The following is a 19,410-nucleotide window of genomic DNA, read 5'->3' as shown; positions in this document are numbered from 1 at the left end:
GGGCAGCCGCAGCGGTAGGCGCCGCCCAGCGGGAAGCACGGCGACGCGCCGCACGGGCCCGCCGCGCACACGTCCAGCGGCACGCACGCGCCGCCCGCCGCCCGGCTCGTGCCTGCGCACACATTCATCTGTCAGAGTGGAGCCATCTATCGGCACCTAGCTACACCTAGCGAACTGAGTGCATCTAGTGGCATGTTAGCGTTACTACAAATTTTGTTGATTGATTTTCATTATAATAAAAGAAGAAACGTTAAATTTCCTGGGTGGAACCAAAGATGGCCTGGCGTACCTATCAACTTGGGTTGGACGGTAGACTAAAGGCCTGATTACACGCTGCGCCTTGCATGCGCAAACGGCTTGTGCAAAAATTCGCGCAAAAACTGTATCGCGTCCAAAAACATTTGTGAGGTATACCGTTTTTCCGTCTTGCACATGCTTGCTTGTGCAAATTGTAATTTGCGCAATAGATTGAGCGTGTAGTTGGATGGACCCTAAGGCTTATTGTTGTCTAACGCACTTTTCCAATTTGCCGTTTTCACCACATCTTTCTATCATACGGTATAAGATATAGGCAAAAAAAAGACAATACGGCCACTGACCGACCATGCGCCATTATGATAGAGATGGTCGAGCCGAGCGGTTTTTACGGGACATTATCTCTGGGATCACTACATTTCTTTGCTGTAGCTTTAAAATCTGTTGTAAAAAGTGATTATTTCATTGTACAATCTTCATTGTTATTTAAAAAATCAATCATCGGCTATTGCGAATTGTGCAACTATCCTCAAATATGAACAATAAAGGTCATGGCTCCACCCTTATTTCACCACATTTATCTAATCTTACATTTCGGCTTCTACAGGATGTCCCACGGCTGTGTCATCATCATCATCAGCCGGAAGACGTCCACTGCTGAATAAAGGCCTCCCCTTAGAACGCCACAGTGAACGAAAACTCGCCACTTGCATTTGGGGGGGGGGGTTGCCATAATCCCCACGCTTGGCAGGCGGTTTGAGGATCGCAGTGTTATGCTGATGGTGTACGCAGAAGACGCTACTGCCCGTCTTCTGGATTGTTTCCCTTAGTCGCCTTCTACGACACCCAACGGGATGAGATGGGGGGGGGAGCTATTCTTGTCCGGCCACCCCACGGCTATGTCACATGGAGAGAAACTATCTCATATTGTAGTTAAAAAAAAATATTGAAAGAAGACATCATTTTGACTTTAAAACAAATTTAAACTGCATTCATTTTTTAATGCATTTTAAAAAATCGGCTCACCGGCGGGGCAGTCGCAGCGGTAGGAGCCGGCGTAGTTGCGGCAGGGCGACTGGCAGCGGCCGTCGGCGCACTCGTCGCGGTCCAGGCAGCGCGCGCCCGCCAGGTCCAGCCGGAAGCCGCGCGGGCACACGCAGCGGTACGAGCCCAGCAGGTTCACGCACTTGCCCGGCGCCGGGCACAGCCCTTCCTCGTGGCACTCGTTCACGTCTACGTCAACAAATAATTGAGTTAAAGATAATTCAGACCAGGCGCTTCTAGCGTCATGTAGCAGTCGCGTTGAAGAGAATATTCACCACGAGTCACTATATTGTCACTATATTGAGCGACGGAACACTGCTTGATGGTTGGTAGATCAGACATCGGAATTCAGAGGGAAAATTTTAAAGACTAGTAAGGAGTTCCTATAACGAAAAACTCGATTATCGAAGTTTTTCCTGAGTAAAAGCTAGGATAAGCGATTGAGAAGCTCCATATTCTCCACGGACTCTCTCATTGTCTTCCTAAGCATTAGAAAGGAACCTCAATCAACGCTCAATCTTTTCAACGACATTTTGCTAAGAACCACTCACCGATGCAGGCGTCGCCGCGTTTCTCGTAACCCTCCTGGCAGGAGCACTCGTAGGAGCCGTCCGTGTTGGTGCAGGTCTGCTGGCACGTGTGCGTTCCCTTCTGACACTCGTCCACGTCGCGGCAGTTCGCTCCGTCCTCGTCCACCTGGTGGGTGTTAAATGCATATGTGTTAGAAGCTCCAGGGAGTTTCTGCAGCCGGATTTTTTAGCTGTTGAGAATCCGGCACCCCGGCCTTTGCCAGTCGACCATAACGGATTTTACCCAACTGCACGCCCCATCTACTGTAAAGCACCCATTTTAAAGATCGTATATGAAAAATATTTCTCTGCGACCTCCAATGGCGGAAATATGGGGTCTCAAATTCTCGGCACAATTTTTTTTTTTAGGTTAGTTTGGCATAAAGTTGTGACCAGGCGCAACAACGCAGAATAGGAGCTCCGCTCGGTCTACTGTGACACGTTGTCCTTAATTTTTTAAGTCAATATGGAAACGTCTTTGCAAACCCTATGGTATATGTCTTGACCGATATGGCCAGCAATGACACATATAGGCCGAGATGATGACTGACCTCGTATCCGGTGCGGCACATGCACTCGTAGGAGCCCTCTGTGTTCCGGCAGAGCTGCTCGCAGGGCGGCGGCCGCGCCGCGCACTCGTCCACGTCCACGCAGATGTCTTTGGCTGCCTTATAGCCGCGCGGGCACACGCAACGGAAACTGACAAACATGCGCTCTGTTAGGAGTTGGTTCAAAGGCAGTCAAAATATCTTTATTATATTTTGGGGAGCACCACGAGCATGTGAGTCATCTGAAAGGATGCAATCACCATCGTCCATGAACACCCGCAACACAAGAGGTATCACAGATCCAACTCACCTGCCAATAGTGTTGACACATCTGCCGGGCGTACACAGGCCGGGCATGGCAGCGCACTCGTCGACATCTACGTAGGTATCTGGCACGAGTTCTGAGCCGGATCCCCCGCCGTTATGTCCTCCGTGGCCGCCGTGACCACCATGACTCCCTTGACTATCCCCATGACCGTCGGAGCCGCCGTGGGAGCCAGGCGGGGACAAGTTCTCTGGGGTGCAGAGGTCCAGTCGCTCTGGAGTACCGGGCTGCGGGCACAGCTCACATTCCGGCCCCCAGGCTACGCCGAGCGTGCAACAGCATATGGCCCTGGGAATAATGTTATAGTGAATACGCTATTGGTGTCCTGGTTGTGAGCATATTATACAAGATAACTTATGAGTCCAACTTTAGCAGTTTGCAATATCGGGGAGGTTTGTTGAATACGGCTGATATGGCTCTTGCCTTTTGATCAGAAGAAGCATTGAGTGGTGTAGGTGGTACTCACTTGGTGACCTGCATGGGCACAGCGGGCGTGGACACGGCGGCGCGCGGCCACGGCTCGGGCACGCAGCGCCCGGACACCAGGGACCGGTGGCACGTGCCCGTGCGCCGGTCTGGAGGCAAACACACAAATACACACACATTAAAATTAAATCATGAGCTTTGAAATAAAAACCATTGTTGTAAAATCGAGCCAAACTGCATATCTCTCTCGTTTAAATTAAGCTATTATGATGCTAATGTTACAGCTTTTACATATTATCATGGTGCGCTTCGATTAATCGTTGTCGTGTGACCTGTGGCTCTGAGATGTGGTCCTTGCTTACTCATAGTTTCTTTGCGCGATATAACCCGGAATACAGAAATTTACAGAAGAACTACTTAAAGTCACCAACATAGCTCGACGAATATGCAAGTTGAAGTGGCAATGGGTGGGCCTCATCACTCGAAAAACAAACCGATGAGGAAGAAAGGTCTTCGAGTAGCGACCAAGTACCAGAAGACGAAGGCAAGCACACTAGGTGAACTGACGACTTTGCAAGAATTGCTTGCAACCGGTGGATGGAAATCACGAGTTGTTCTTTGAGGTGTTCTAAGGGGGGGGGGCGCTTTGTTCAACAGTGGACATCTTCCGGCTGATGATGATGGATGACTCACCGATACAGACGGTGCCGTCCTCACTGGGCTCGTAGCCGGGGTCGCAGTCGCAGGTGAACCCGCCGTCGACGTTGACGCAGACGCCGGGCGAGCAGCGCGCCGGCTCGTCTTCGCACTCGTTGATGTCTTCGCACGCGTCGGCTGCGTCGTGTGGGGCTGACGTGCGCCGGTAGCCTGGGAACAGAGGGAGGCTCTCTAAAGTTCCGTCTTAACCTCTACTACACGTTTAAAAGAGGAAAGTTCGTGAGCGTTAAGTCTAGACCACTGTTACGTGTTAGAAGGATACTAGTTATTCTTCAATAAGACGCAAACTGTATAAAAAAATCGTCTAATTTCGAGTTGGACTCGCGCACCGATGGTTCTGTATAAATTTGTTGGTATCTATGAATATCCAGTGTTAGCAAAACCCCTCACCTAACCAAAATTTAAGCAGCGTGGAGTCATTTTAAATAGGTTCTGACATAGACAGACGGGCATAAAATAAGACTTTCAGACTTTCTCATCCATCTTCGATTCCAGGGTAGGCGGTTAGTACTTTGCGCCGCAGCAGTACGCCACCAGCACTAGCGCTGCTTACCATGCTGCCTACTAAATGCACCCCACAAGACCACAAGAGAGAACTTCATACCAGATTTTAAGTTTGCCAGTCGTTCACTGAATGTCCTAGATATGAGTCACCTTCAGGGCACTTGCACTTGTAGGAGCCGACGGTGTTCTCGCAGGCGTGGGGGCAGGGCGCGGGCTCGGCGGCGCACTCGTCGATGTCGCGGCAGTGGACGCCGTCCGCCGCCACCACGTAGCCGTAAGGACACGTGCAGCGGAACGACCCCGGCGTGTTGTGGCAGCGGAACGAACAGCTGGCTAGACCTTCCGCGCACTCGTCGATATCCACACATGTCTAAAGGAAGACGATGTACAATTATTGAGAAGTTGGAATCGATATGAAATACCACATTATTTAACTATTTGAATTAAAATTTTGATCTGATCGGACAGTGATCTTGAATCTTCTGTAATTGCAAACCCCTGTCTACCATTGTAGAAGACAAGGTGAGCATGGTTGCTTTAGGGGCTGCAGTTAGTTTACCTACGCACAATGCATGACCTTACAGCAATTACATGAGGATTTACATTGCGGCTCATTCCAAATTGGCATTTACAAGTCGTACTTTAGCCGCATCCGCTCTAGGTTCTCAACAAAGAGCCTCGGGCAGATCCAGCCAGCTTTATAGCCAAGGTCACTAAATCCGACCTTGCATGTCCCATGGTTCGGTTTCATCCAGAAATGAACTAAGTGTGAAGAGGTTCTAGAAAAAGATTCCGTTATAAATGAGAAAGTTGACCAATCACTTTCTAGCATCGACACAAACAATTCGGTAAATGCAAGTCATCTGTTCCAGCCTCTACGTAAATTTCTACAGCACCACCACAGTCATAACTAGTTTCTTATTCTCCACGTCAAGTTGTCATGTAGACCTCATAAACCCATCTCACCTGTTCAGGTCCTTGCGTGAACCCCTGGTTGCACCGGCACTCGTACTCGCCAGGCTTGTTGGTGCAGGTGCCGTTGCCGCAGATGCGGGGGTCGACCAGGCACTCGTCGGTGTCGGCGCAGGCCAGCCCCGTGGCGTCCAGCTGGTAGCCGTCCGGGCACTCGCAGCGGAACGAGCCGTCCGTGTTCACGCAGCGCCCGCCCTTGCAGATGTCGGGACGGACCTCGCATTCGTTCAGATCCTGGTGGGGGAATGTAGGTTAGAGGTTGGTAGATATTGATTTATTTACATGCAACATGACGGTTAATTGCATAGCATTATATATTAGATACTTAATATTAACTAATTACGTGTTATAACTAAAAACTAGTGACACGCAACTCTCACTCATCCTGCATTCTCTCTAGCTCTAACATCCATTCCATCTCCAGTCTCGCTATCTTGGTCAGATTTGACAGATGCAGAAACTGTTGACTTCATTTCAACTCACTTTAGATAAGAATGGAGAGCTTTATAATGAGCTTCATTAGTTTTTGTAGATTGATTTGCAGGTGGTAGCACAAGGTCCGCCCGGATTGCTACCACCATCTTGTTCGCTAATCCTGCCGTGAAGCAGCAGTGCTTGCACTGTTATGTTTCGGAGTGGAGAGTAAAACAGCCGGCCGGTGAAATTACTGGCACTTGAGGTATCCCATCTTAGGTCTCTAGGTTGGCAACGCATCTGCAATACCCCTGGTGTTGCAGATGTTTATGGGCGGTGGTGATCTCTTACCATCTGGAAACCCACTTGCTCGTTTGCCATCCAGTCGAAAAAAAAATTGTGATATGAAACTCGAAAAAAAAAAGTATGTGAAGTAAGTATGAGTTGGTATGAGTAAGATTCAGTAAATAGGAATGTGTGTGATTCAGTAAAAAAACAATGTTGTGAATTGTGAATATACGAATAAGAATATTGTGTGCAGTCGGGTATAATACTCGAAATTGAGCGACAAACGTATCCTACTTTATTCCATTGCAGAAAATTATACAAATATGTACCTGAGTAACAATAAAATTTGCAGATGAAGTTTTCAGCACATCCAATCCCTATGCTTTTTAAAATGCATAATATATCCTGTTACCTGAGTGATGTTGGGTCGTCCCATGCCGCCCTGGCAGATGCGCAAGAAGTCCGGTGAGTTCACGATCGGGCAACGTTCGCAGTGCCGCCCCCAAGCAGCTCCTGCACACATTATATCGGGAACAAAGTTGAAAAGAGTTCCCTACATTTTTTGCGGGTATGAATGCATCGTATACAATAATTTGACACGAGAGAGAACGGATTTGTGACAGTTGTCACGCCAGCAACAGACAGTGTATGTACATAAAAATAGTATGATTACATACATTGGGTGCAATTGGGTGATTTTGAGAAAAAATGTTTTGTTTATTTAATAAAACATTAGAAAGAGATTTGTTGGAGCCTTTACTAACCTATTAAGTTACATGCAATATACATTCCAACAAAATAGATACAAATACCTACTACTCTGTGCCAAAACCAGCTATCGACCCTATTACTTAGCTCTGATAGTATGTAGTACCTACATAGTATATAGATTTTTTTAATTTTTGTAACAATTACAATAGATGTTACAAAGAAATTGTTTAAGACTATACTGAATAGTACGCACCGTCGGAGCAGCAACACTCAGGGCGCGAGAGGTGCAGCGAGCGCACGCGGTGGCAGCGTCCGCTGGACCACTCATCGTAGCACAGCTCCTTCCGCTCGTCCACGCAAATCGCCAACTCCTCGTAGAAGCTCCAGCCGGGTGGACAGATGCAACGGTATCTGGAAACAAGTTGGAACTAAAATGTCTTGTCGCAAAGCGAAGGTTCTATTGATTGATGATCTTGGATATACTTCAGGTGTTGAATTCAAGCTTCTAATTCTAAGAAGCTAGATTAGACCGACCACAAACCGCGTGGTTGATGTGGAGACGGCCGGCCGAGCAAGATCTCCTCAATCGGTTGCAACTCCCCACTTCGAGGCTTATGTCTATGGGACATCATCCTTATCAATGTCAATTAATCGTGGTCTTAATTCACATTATGTGAAAAACATCCGTGTGAAATTTCATGCCTCTAAAGGATTGACATTTCAGGTTTTTATATGGGTATGTACGTACATCCCAATTAAGTGGGAATATCGGGATAAAAATTAGCCTACTTTTTTTATTCGACTGGTTGGCAAACGAGCAAGTGGGTCTCCTGATGGTAAGAGATCACCACCGCCCATAAACATCTGCAACACCAGGGGTATTGCAGGATTAGCGAGCAAGATGGTGGTAGCAATCCGGGCGGACCTTGCACAAGGTCCTACCACCTGCAAACAGCCTCTGTATTATTTCAGAGATCTCACTCAGCCTACCCATTCAAATACCTACGTCCTGTATTTTAGCGTGAAAGAGTCACAATTTTTCACATTATAATGGACTGCAATTACGTTGTAACACCTTGTGTATATTGTAACCACCTATGTTGACAAATAAAGATACTTTGACTTTGACTGCGCGAAATGCAAGCGATGTGTTTCCGTTTCAGCTTGAGCAAAAATACTTTCGCACGTCTGTCCAGCTACCGGCTGTCTGTTTTCCTCAATTGCTTTCCTCAATCGATTCTGGTGAAATGTTGTGAACAGGTACGATTATAATTATTTTGTTGACTAGGTTGAGACAAATGTTCAAAATGGCAGAGCCATGGAGGCTTATCACATAAAAAAATATCGATTAGTTTAGTATTAGAAGGATTTGTCGTGTTACCCGCCATTGAAGTTGTGGCACTCCCCGCCGGCGCACACGTCGGGGATCTCGCGGCACTCGTCGCGGTCCACGCAGCGCTTGTTCGCGAGCCGCCAGCCCTTCGCGCACGAACACTCGTAACTGGGACAGACAAGTACCACTTCAGTAACTGCATCGTACGTTCACTGTCAAGACAAAAACCAGTACCTACCGTCACTTCATACAATGCAGAGATAGAGATAGGCATCCGAATAATCATTCCAATAAATAATAAGTCACGATTTTTTTACTCGCGAATTGAGTATTTATAATTATTAGCGAATAAATCATTCCATCACTTTTTAAATGAAGAATTTATTCGAATAAGAATAATCATTCAAAAAGTCCTCGATTGGCGACAACGAACCGGAAGAAATAGCGTTGGCAGGCTTCCCACGACATGAACTGATAACATCTAGGCAATTGGTGGATGCAAGTGGCGAGTTGTCGTTCATTGTGGCGATCTAAGGGGAGGTATTTTTCAACAGTGGACGTCTTCGGGCGTTGTTGATGATGATGATTCTTTGTTTCCGTTTGGTCTCACTTTTTGAATAAGGAATACTAAAAAAGTCTTTGTCCTTGTGACAATAGGCAGGCCATATAGCACGGACAACATATGGCTATTTGGGCTGGAAAGTTCTCGATTGGAGACCGCGGATCGGCAAACGCAGCACAGGATGTCCACCAACGAGATGGATGGATCAGCTCGTTAAAGCTGCGGGTTCACGGTGGATGGAGAGTGTTATGTCCGACAGTGGACATCTTACAGATGATATGATTATATACGATGATGAAAAGAGTCCTTATTTGTTGGTATATTTTTGTCCGATGATTTATGTGACTGACCTGCCGATGGTATTGGTGCAGGCGGGCTCCCCGTCGGGCCCGCAGGGCTGCGGCAGCTCGCTGCACTCGTCGACGTCGCGGCAGTTGCGCGCGTCGCCGCTCAGCGCGTAGCCGGGCGCGCACTCGCAGCGGAACGAGCCCACCGTGTTGCGGCAGCGCCCGTTGCGGCACACCATGCCGCCTTCGCGGCACTCGTTCACGTCTGGGACAAACGCACCACAGTTAACGTCAAAGTCAAGTACATTGTTGTAGAGGCTGGAAAGTAAGCAATAGATGAACGAATTGGTTCGAAGGCTGACCCAAAGGAGAAGGGGTGAGTCAAGAGGGACAAAGACACCTACATGAAACACATATATGTGTGTCAAGGGATACTGCTTCATAGGTTTTCCCCCCCCCCCCCCCCCCAGCGTACGCCCATGGGAGACAGCATTCTTACGCCGGCGCCCCACGGCAAATATACTGTTCAGTTCTCTTTGAATCTTTAACTAAGAATTTAAGCAGAAGTTAACCGTCTCGTTTGTTGATGATGGTACTTACCGATGCAGTCGTTGTTAGCGCCGGGCTTGAAGCCCTCGTCGCAGTGGCACATGTATGAGCCGGGCAGGTTCTCGCAGGTGCCGTTCCGGCAGAGCGGGCGCGGCCGCGCGCACTCGTCCACGTCGCGGCACGCGTTGTCGCGCAAAGTGTAGCCCGGCTTGCACTCGCATCTGCGCAGAACGATTATTTGCTGTTAACCTTAGAAATGTTTGACTCGTATTAGGCAACTAGTATTTGTAGATTTGTGGCTTCCCAATCAATCAAGGAATTGCTGAGATTTCCTTCTCGTGAAACTACCATGTTACCACCATGTTGTGAAGCGTTGACCTTCTTACACATGTTTTTTAACATACGCTTAAATATGACACAGGACGGAGTTTCTCAAAATTAAAGGTGGTTCACAGCAGTCCACGAATTGAGTAAGAAGGTAAACTAGTACCGGCGCTCCTATGCGACGCGCGAAATGACGATATAACTGACCTGAATGAGCCGATAGTGTTACGGCACTCGCCGTGCTCGCACAGCCGGCTGTTGGCGCACTCTTCGACGTCTTCGCAAGAGTCTATGGAGGGAGTGAGCCGGTATCCGGGGAGAGGGCGGCACTCGTGAACGCCGGGCAGAATGACGATATAACTGACCTGTATGAGCCGACAGTGTTCCGGCACTCGCCGTGCTCGCACAGCCGGGTGTCGGCGCACTCGTCAACATCCTCGCAAGAGTCCATGGAGGGGGTGAGCCGGTAGCCGGGGGGACAGCGGCACTCGTAGGCGCCGGGCAGGTTCACGCACTGCGCCAGCCCGCGGCACGGCGACCGGTGCTGCCCGCACTCGTCCACGTCGCGGCACAGGTGGGATGTGTTATCGTATTCGTAGCTGGAAGGAGAACATCAATAAAGCTGCTGGAGAACGCATAAATCGCCATCCCAGCCTATATATATGTCCCACTACTGGGCAAAGGCCTCCTCTCAGAACAAGAGGGCAAGAGGGAGAACGCATAAATATTAGGATCAAAAGATTGCACTTGGGACTGACACCAAGGTCAGCTAAGTAATTTAATTTTGAACAACCAAGATGGTCGTAGGTAAAAACTGGCCATGTGCAAATCGGGCTCGCACACCGAAGGTGCAAATTTGTAGGTATCTTTGAATGTCCGGTGTTAGCAAAGCCCGTCCTCTTTACACATTAAAATTTTCATACTTTTGTTATTTATTGTGCTATGAGGAACCATCTTCGTTCATGTTTTTAAGACAACTGGAAGTACCCCATGAGTTTCAATTCCCCGGTAATTTGAACGGCGTGGAAACACCTTTAAAACAATTTTATTTAGCTTGCCCTGTCCTGCTTTCTGTTGTTGTTTTTTGCTCTTTGCTGAAATCTTTTCCAACCTATGAACCAATACTAACGAATCACATAATGTCTGTTGGTACAGAGACTGATAAAGTATTACCCGTGGTCGCAGCCGCAGGTGAAGCCGCCGGCGGTGTCGTGGCAGCGGCCGGGCTTGCACAGCTGCGGCATGATGGAGCACTCGTCGATGGGCTTGGTCTCGTTGGTCACCGGGTTGATGTACTCGCCCGGCTTGTCGCCGCACAGCGCCGTGTGCTCGGACGACGTCTGACAATGGAAACGGTTATTTTAAATAATGTTTTGGAAAGCTGCGGGCGAATTTAGAGAAGGTATCCTGGGCTCCACCTTCGAGGCTTCACAATGTTTTCTACAATTCTCTCTTCTAAGTGGCTACAGTTTTGACTGTGGTCGTGGATCAGTAGTAAACCTACATGACGGCTTTCTTGGAGAAATAGTGTGCTGGTTTCCACTGGCATTTCATACCACAGTGCTAGATTCCAAAGTTAACCATTTAGTCACCTTTTACGACACCCACGGAAAGAGATGAGAACTTTATACAATGTATATGTCATACCTGATTGAGATGTCTAGAGATTTTCCTACTGTAGTAAGTAATTGAAAAACCCCCGAGATTCTCAATATCTTAAAGACGTCTGAACTGATTTTTGTCAAACATAGCTAAGAACCGTCGCAAGGACCTCTTTCAATAAAAAATACCACATCGAACAGTTTATCCGTTAGAGACAATTCGCCTTCTTTTGCGTCGGGGGTTAAAGTCCAGTGTGATGACCTTATCGGGGCAGGGCTCGCAGGGCGCGCCCCAGGCGCGGCCCACGCTGCAGCAGCACAGGTACTTGGTCTGCGGCACGCCGACGGCCGACGCGCACTGCTGCGTGTCCTCGTCCCAGTCCATATAGCACTGCCGCTGGCGCACGTCCACGCATTCCTCTGCGAAATACAGTGACGGGAATTATTTGCAGATTCGATTGAGATACAGGACACGACAGATAAGTCAGGTGTGGAGATCGAACCCTCATTGTTTGAGGTGGTGTATCGATAGGTACGTGTCAAAGAATTTTCTATGAGATGTTGGTCTCGGAAATCCATAAAATAGCAGGAAAAAATTAATACGATTTGATGAATGCTATGCCAATCTAATTAAACGTTATTATAATTCCAAAAATGTGCGTGATTTGGGCCGTGGGCTCAGACAAAAGAGGGAGGACCCTCGCTCCGAGTCATTTCTAGCTATCCAGCGTGACACAAATCACAAAATACAGCCTACACTCAGCATAAATATCAATTTCATGAGCATCTTAATTGAAAAACATATTGTTGCATTGCTTACACGAACTAATGACGAAGCTGACTTAATACATAACTAACGAGTCACACTAGCAAGGCGGTATGCGAAACGAAACAAAAGTAAAGAGAGATTTCAACTTACTTCCATTAGGCATGGCCACGTAACCCTCGGGACACAAGCAGACGTAGGATCCGGGCATGTTGCGGCAGACGCCGGGCCCGCACACGTCGGGCACGGCGCACTCGTCGACGTCCTCGCACTTGATGTCGCCGGGCGCCAGCTGCCAGCCCTCGCCGCACGTGCACACGAACGAGCCGAACGTGTTCGTGCACGTGCCGTGCTCGCACAGCGCCGGGTGCTGCGAGCACTCGTCGATGTCGGCTAGAGTCACCACGTATGATGGCTGAAATAGGAAATTGTACCTTTTTAGGTGGTAGTTATTCAGGGAACATTTCTATGGAAGATGATTTAATACCCCAACGTAGGGTCATGAATTTTTTTTTCAAGAGTCTGTGCTTCCACCATGGGTTCACAAATTCAAACTGTCCCCAAATTGGAAACACACTTGGACGTGTGACTTTGTTAAATAATAATGATTTTCAATAGGTAGAAACTGTCAAAGGCATAGGTACTACATTTGTATAAAGTCAAGTTGTATATTAAGCTTTAAAGATGAGAAAATAAGCAACATCGTTGATACTTTTTTTGATCTTGTTGTTTGATACAAAGTAGCGTCTGATGGACCAGCTATTTTAGCCCCTTTTTCTTGATGCATGAAAAGAAACGTCTGTAACTTTTACTACTATCTTCCTGGAAGACTAAGATTTTCGTAATTCTTTTTGGCAGCTTAGAACTACTGATCAACTGCTATAAAGAGCGCTTGGAAGAACACGTATCCCAAAAGACAATTAAAATATCAATATACTTCAGGTAGTGACTTACTGGTTCAAGCACAGGCTGGTATCCAGAGCCGCCAGGGCAAAGCTGCCTGTACGCTTCAGAACCGGGTTCTGGGCAGACATCACAGTACTTGCCCCACGCCGCACCTAGCACGACAAATATATCCAATGAGTCTCTTGACAGGAGAAGGCGTTCGTATCGAGAGGTCCGTTTGACGTACTGTCTTGCTTGTGATTGGTTCATTTAGATATTTACCCAGTCACAAACGTGCCACAAATGTTAAAGTTGTCAAACCTCACGATACCAGAGCGCCAACTAGCTGTCACAGAAACCGTCATTATCTGTTTATGATAGCGGTGCGTAACGAAAGATAATAACAACAATGGATGTAATTTTTTATTTGATATAATGCAATTTTCTATTTAATTGTTATTAATTCGATTTGATGTTCTTTGCACCCATCTGATTGATACTCTCCACTATATTCATTTTGAGTTAGTGTTCAGATTCTTACCAACAGAGCAACAGCAGGCAGCCATTGTCCCGTCCTCAGATAACTCGTCGCTGTCTATGCAGTGTTCGGTGCCAGAGCGGAGATCCACTTTGCCGTAACAGCGAGCTTTTCTTGAATCTGTGAATGACATTAAGTATAAAAGATCAACCATTATTATCAAGTATCTTCCAGCAGCTGTGAATGTTGAACGCCAATCCCAAACTGATGTGTTGCTGTTTCGATAGGTTAATATTTGTACGAAAAACAATCATTAGCCAATAAGAATACGTCATCGATAACTTACCAAAGCAAGCGGTGCCGTCAGAGACGAGTTCGTAATTGGGCGGGCAACGGCAGATGTAAGAGCCTTCCGTGTTGATGCAGGTACCGTACTGGCAAGACTGAGGGGACTTGCATTCGTCCACGTCTGTGCAGTTGAAGCCAGGCATCACTGCGGAAATAAATTAAGAATAACATTTGCAAAGAGCAGAATAATAAGAAAAAGATGTTGATGGTGAAAAGCTTTTTTTTAAGAAGAATTAAGGTCACCACAGAAGTTGACCACAAAGGGGACACTTGGTCTCGTATTTGAAGAACTTTGGGTTATTGTCTGACGCACAGTCAGAGAGGGTGGTATAAATAGGTGGTGAAAACGATTGCATTGCGCCAAACTAAAGCTGTGAAATCTAGAGGAGAGGCCTTTCCATTCAGAGACATTAGTTGACTAAATACATACACTCGAAAAAACACAACCCTCCTTCGGGCAGTCGGGTAAAAATAGAATATACTTATCAAATTTTATTGCTACTCACGGTCATCTACGCTGTCTGATTGGTATCCCTTGTCGCAGATGCATTTGAACATGCCATATGTATTGACACACTTGCCAAACACACACACGTTGTCGAAGGTCGCACACTCGTCCATGTCTGAAAGTGAACATTCGAAATTGGCAAAAATGGTAATCAGAGCTAAGCTTTAATTAAATTTAATTAAATTAAATATTCTTTATTTCGGACAGCATCCATAAATAAAATTTATATTTAATATTTAAGCTATTGTTGAATTTTGAAACGATGTTCATCCTGGTAGCTCATTCAAGTCATAAACAAATAATATTGTCACAGGACCACGAAGATTTGAACTCCTTTGCAGCATACAATACTGTGGCTGTCGAGTATTTTTTTTAATGAAAAAGCCACTACCTAGGAAACATTCAGATACCTACTGAACAGGCGAGTTACTTCACAAGGCAGCTGTATAAAGCATATCTAAGTTAAGTTGGGCTTAAAAACGTGCCAAAAGTGGTGCCCAGTGGCACATGCACAGTGTACCTCCTATCCGGTGCTAGCAGTATCAATGATTTATGTTCTATTTGAAATTGTATCTTCTTTTGTGAATTTGCAATTGTCAGTTTACCGTTGAGGTTGGTATTTGTTGTAAATAAGGTTGATATCCTAGCTAACTTACCAAGGCAAGAGCGAGCATCAGGCGAGCGCGTGAACCCGACGTCGCAGTCGCACTCGTAGCCGCCAGGCGTGTTGCCGCAGTGGCCGTTCTCGCAGAGAGTCGGGTCGTTTGCGCACTCGTCAATGTCCGTGCATGAGTTACTGCCGAAAAAATCAAATTAGGGACAAAGAATACCACTGAACAGCAGTTTTAGTGCGATGTCTTCATTTTAAACAGATATAATTATGTCTGTTAGTAACGGCAACAGAAAGAAGGACTATTTAAATTTCAAGAATCATCTTGACTCAAGGATTTTATCCAGTTTTCTCTCTCCAGCCTATATACGCCTCATTACTGGTATAGGCTTCCTCTTAAAATGGAGGGCCTGGGGAGGAACTAAAATAAGCTTCGAAGCCAGGATTTGAACCTCTACTTGAGAGATCATAGGTCAAACTACTAGACTACTGTAGCTTCCACCCAGTTGCGTGTTGATGACTCACCCATCACCCTTGTATCCGGTGTCGCACAGGCACATGAAGGAGCCGTCAGTGTTGCGGCAGGTGGCGCGCGGGTGGCAGCCGCCGTTGTTGGTGAGGCACTCGTCGATGTCGTCGCACTCGGTGCCGTCGCCGCGCCAGCCCTCGCGGCAGCGGCATTGGAATGAACCCTGTCGTAATCACGCATAAGTCACGAGCCGAGTCCCGAGGCAAGTCATGAGGTGCGTGTGCGAAAGAGCACTTGCGACTGACCTTATGCCGCCAGAAGCTAAAAAAGCGAGCTTTGGGAGTGTTTTTTGGGCACGAATCAAATGACTACATTCTAGCAAATGCCCAAGTAAATGGAAATCAAAAAAGGCAGGGCGAAAAAGGACAGCGGTAGAACCATCTTATTCAATTCACTCGGCTCGGAAAAAAATTGAAGCAAAACTATTGTCGTTTTGCTAGAATGCTCTCGACAAATTGGACGAAAAGAAGTAGTTGGCTGATGGTTTTTTTCCTGCAACTCATTACTTGTGCGTATTTGTGTTACATGTTTGTGTCGGACGTCCACCATCGAGATGGTCGGTTAACCCTGGTTGAAGACGGTGGATGCAGGCCGCTTTTAACCGAAGCCATTGTAGGTCTAGGGGAGGCCTATCTCCAACAGTGGACGTCCTGCGGCTGACATGATGATGATATGTTACCGGCAGATTAACGCAGTCGGCGCTGGGATGGCAGTCGCAGGTGCCGAGCTCGCACTCATCATCGTCAGTACACGCGGGACCCTGCTCCGGCTTCACGCTGTAGCCGTCAGGGCAGCGGCACACGAAGCTGCCGATGGTGTTGTGGCACTCGCCTGCACCGCATAGGTCCGGAACCTAAAGAAATTATTTAGTTTTTACTGAGTATCTGCATTGTCGTCTGATTTATTTGTCGTCTATTGGAAGGGGGTGAAATTCGATTTTTTTAAAATTAAGCGAACTGACAGACAAACTATATTTCGGCACAGTTGCCTGCGCCATGATCACAAGACGACTGACTCAGTCAGCCAGTCAGTCAGCCAAAAGCTAAAAAAAAAAAGCTTCTCTAAAATCACGGTACGCGGAACAAATTCCGAATGTAAATAATAAAATTAGTAATGACCGCGATAGTCTAAAACATTGTGTTGACAGACAAACATTGCAGGTTCAATAAAAGTTTGTCATTTCTTCAATCCCTTAGGTATTCACGATGCAGCTGCATAATATCGGGAGCTCATTAAAACTTACCCCCGTTCCACCATTCATTGGTTCAATTTAAGTGACAGATATCTGTGATATTGTCGTCTCTGTTTGTTTTGTCCGAGTAGACGGATGCGGCATACAGACATTTATCTGTCAAATAAAATATTGATAAAGTGGTGAAACTTATCCCTCCAATCTCTTCTTCTGTTCCTACCTCAGCGCACTCGTCGACGTCCAAACACGTGGGCTTGGAGCCCTCGGGCGAGGGCAGCAGTCCCTCGCCGCACTCGCAGCGGTACCCGCCGGGCGTGTTGCGGCACTCCCCGCCGCCGCAGGGCCGCGCGCCGCCCGCGCACTCGTCGATGTCGCGACACGTGCGCCCGTCCGCGCGGAGGTGCCAGCCGTCCCTGGAGAAACATCCAAGTTATGAGTTACACCATACGTTATTCCCTGCAACTGCCAAGATTGGGTTGGCTTTGGCTTAAGAGTAACAGATATCCTAACCCTGCCGTCGCTTTATGTTTTTGAAATAATCATGTATGTTAGGAAGAACATATGTGATTTTCCCACTAACGTCGATAAGCCAAAGGCTACTAGAAACACAGGGAAGCTTAAAGTTCCATCTTACAGACTGGCTAAAACCAAAAAGTCTTTTCTGGGAAATTGCATACGTTTTTATAATAAAATTCCAAAAAATATTATAAATGAAACGGATACAAAATTCAGATCTATTGTCAAGAAGACATTAATATCAAAGGCGTATTATAAAGTTAACGATTATATCATGGACAGGGATATTTGAAATAATTCCGATCCGCATTAGCGATCCCTTCAAATAGCGAAACTACTGTGTTAAAAATAAAGTTGTGTTAAATACTTGTGATGTATACATATCATTTAATAATATTGTAAATCTGTTTTAAAAAAAAATATATACCTCGTTGAGTTTCTTGCCGGATTCTTCTCAGCAGAGGTTTCCGACCGGTGGTAGATTTTTTTTTGACATTCATAAGTGCTTGTTATAGCCTGAATTGAATAAAGATATTTTGACTTTGACTTTGACTTTGACTTATCAACTTTGCCATTAACTTCAAGCGTCGAACTTTTAAGCAATGAGTCTATCTATGCATGGTTTACGGAACCGATACACCGGGATACTGACTAAGCAGATGTTACACAAGCTTCCATTCACCCGGAGAGCTGTGTCAAGGACTATAGTAGATGTATCTCTATTTAATAGTACTAGAAACACAGCACTGAGATCCAGAGGAGAAAGAAAACGATTAACCGAAAAGCCAGTAAAAGGTAGAAATGGGCGAGCCATTTATGCCATAGACAGGTGGGGCCGAAAAGTCCTTGAGTCGAAAAATACAGTATGACACAGAATGGAAAGCAATCACCGCCGCCCATAGATACCCATAAAAGACCTTGAGTTACGTATGCGTTGCTGGTTTGAGAAAGGAGTATGCTAGTTTGATTCGATTGTTTGCTTGGTCGATCCAGTGGACAGTGACAAAGAGGAGGAGAATATGTCATCATTAGGATAAGAAACTGGCATGTTTAGTATAGTTTTGAGATCATAATGAACTCGTACATTTTTCCTGGAAGCGGCTTCTAGACTGCGCCGATTACCCTTATTTAAAAATAAGAAAAAGACCCTCCCCTCGGACGATTGGGCTTCAATATTTTTAGCTCCACTTACCGGCACTTGCAGTGGTAGGAGCCAGGCGTGTTCACGCACTCGTGCTGGCATCGCGTCTCGTCCTCAGCGCACTCATCGATGTCCTCGCAATGGCTCTTCACAGTCGACTGCGCATAACCCTCGTCACACACGCACTGGTAAGTTCCCATAAGGTTCTCACAGGCGCCGTTGCTGCAAATACCTGTTGAATATTGTTGACGATGGCTTGTTATACTTTATTTTTATTCGTTTTATGTACTTGTTTTGGGGGATCATTTTTACTGTAAATGGTAAAACATTAGCCTAGTTGTATATGCCTTAAGGAATACCACAAGCAACTGTATTGTTTGAAACTTAATGTCGAGAAGTATCTGTCTGTAGGTAGGTAGCTAAAGAAGGTACGAGTATGTATGTAGTCCGAAAAAAAATACTATACTGCAGATTATTTAAAAGTGCCAAAGACTGGATACGAAGAGCCGACGACCGGGCTCAATAAGGAGTCTTAGGAAAGGCGTCCATAAAAGGACAACGACATGTTGACAATATCGTTTCATCATCGATCAATGCTATAACTGTTTCACTCTGGATAGCAATAAACATGATGACAGAGACGGCAACGGCGGATGGATGGATGACCCATCTCATGATGTTAGCGAGATGACTGACCTGAGGTGATAGAGCACTCGTCCACGTCTTTGCAGGAGAGGCGATCAGGCGCGAGCTCCATGCCGACCCCGCACTCGCATCGGAACGAACCCGGGGTGTTCACACAGCGCCCGCCTCGGCAAAGCCCTGTCTCTTCCACGCACTCGTCGATATCTGTAATATATAATGTTCCTTAGACATTCCAAATCTTAGTCAACACCAGGCAATTGTATACTAATTAAGTTTACAGGTAGAACTACCTTTATGTTATCAACTCAAACTTTGCCGAGTTCGTTAAGCATGAACGGCAAAGGAAGTAGAGTCTGCCCTCAA

At 46.5% G+C, this 19,410-nt stretch overlaps 1 protein-coding gene across 1 annotated transcript in view; it reads right to left on the bottom strand.

Annotated features, from left to right (window-relative positions):
* Positions 1-19,410, bottom strand: part of LOC141439869 (fibrillin-1-like) — a 135,233-nt gene that overhangs the window by 7,496 nt on the left and 108,327 nt on the right. Inside the window, 28 exon segments of the mRNA XM_074104288.1 lie at positions 2-112; positions 1,282-1,488; positions 1,851-1,995; positions 2,420-2,567; positions 2,727-3,029; positions 3,208-3,316; positions 3,861-4,034; positions 4,539-4,758; positions 5,355-5,594; positions 6,475-6,575; positions 7,027-7,184; positions 8,155-8,274; positions 9,019-9,220; positions 9,556-9,725; positions 10,194-10,427; positions 11,002-11,168; positions 11,692-11,849; positions 12,349-12,610; positions 13,150-13,253; positions 13,622-13,738; positions 13,905-14,051; positions 14,413-14,529; positions 15,071-15,210; positions 15,550-15,716; positions 16,233-16,406; positions 16,966-17,158; positions 18,454-18,634; positions 19,099-19,251. Of these exon segments, the coding sequence (XP_073960389.1) occupies positions 2-112; positions 1,282-1,488; positions 1,851-1,995; positions 2,420-2,567; positions 2,727-3,029; positions 3,208-3,316; positions 3,861-4,034; positions 4,539-4,758; positions 5,355-5,594; positions 6,475-6,575; positions 7,027-7,184; positions 8,155-8,274; positions 9,019-9,220; positions 9,556-9,725; positions 10,194-10,427; positions 11,002-11,168; positions 11,692-11,849; positions 12,349-12,610; positions 13,150-13,253; positions 13,622-13,738; positions 13,905-14,051; positions 14,413-14,529; positions 15,071-15,210; positions 15,550-15,716; positions 16,233-16,406; positions 16,966-17,158; positions 18,454-18,634; positions 19,099-19,251 (4,722 nt within the window).

This window comes from Choristoneura fumiferana, chromosome 21 (assembly GCF_025370935.1).
Source record: "Choristoneura fumiferana chromosome 21, NRCan_CFum_1, whole genome shotgun sequence".
Taxonomy (NCBI): Eukaryota; Metazoa; Arthropoda; class Insecta; order Lepidoptera; family Tortricidae; genus Choristoneura; species Choristoneura fumiferana.
Note: the sequence above shows the minus strand (reverse complement) of the source record. Positions and strands in the feature narration are given on the sequence as shown.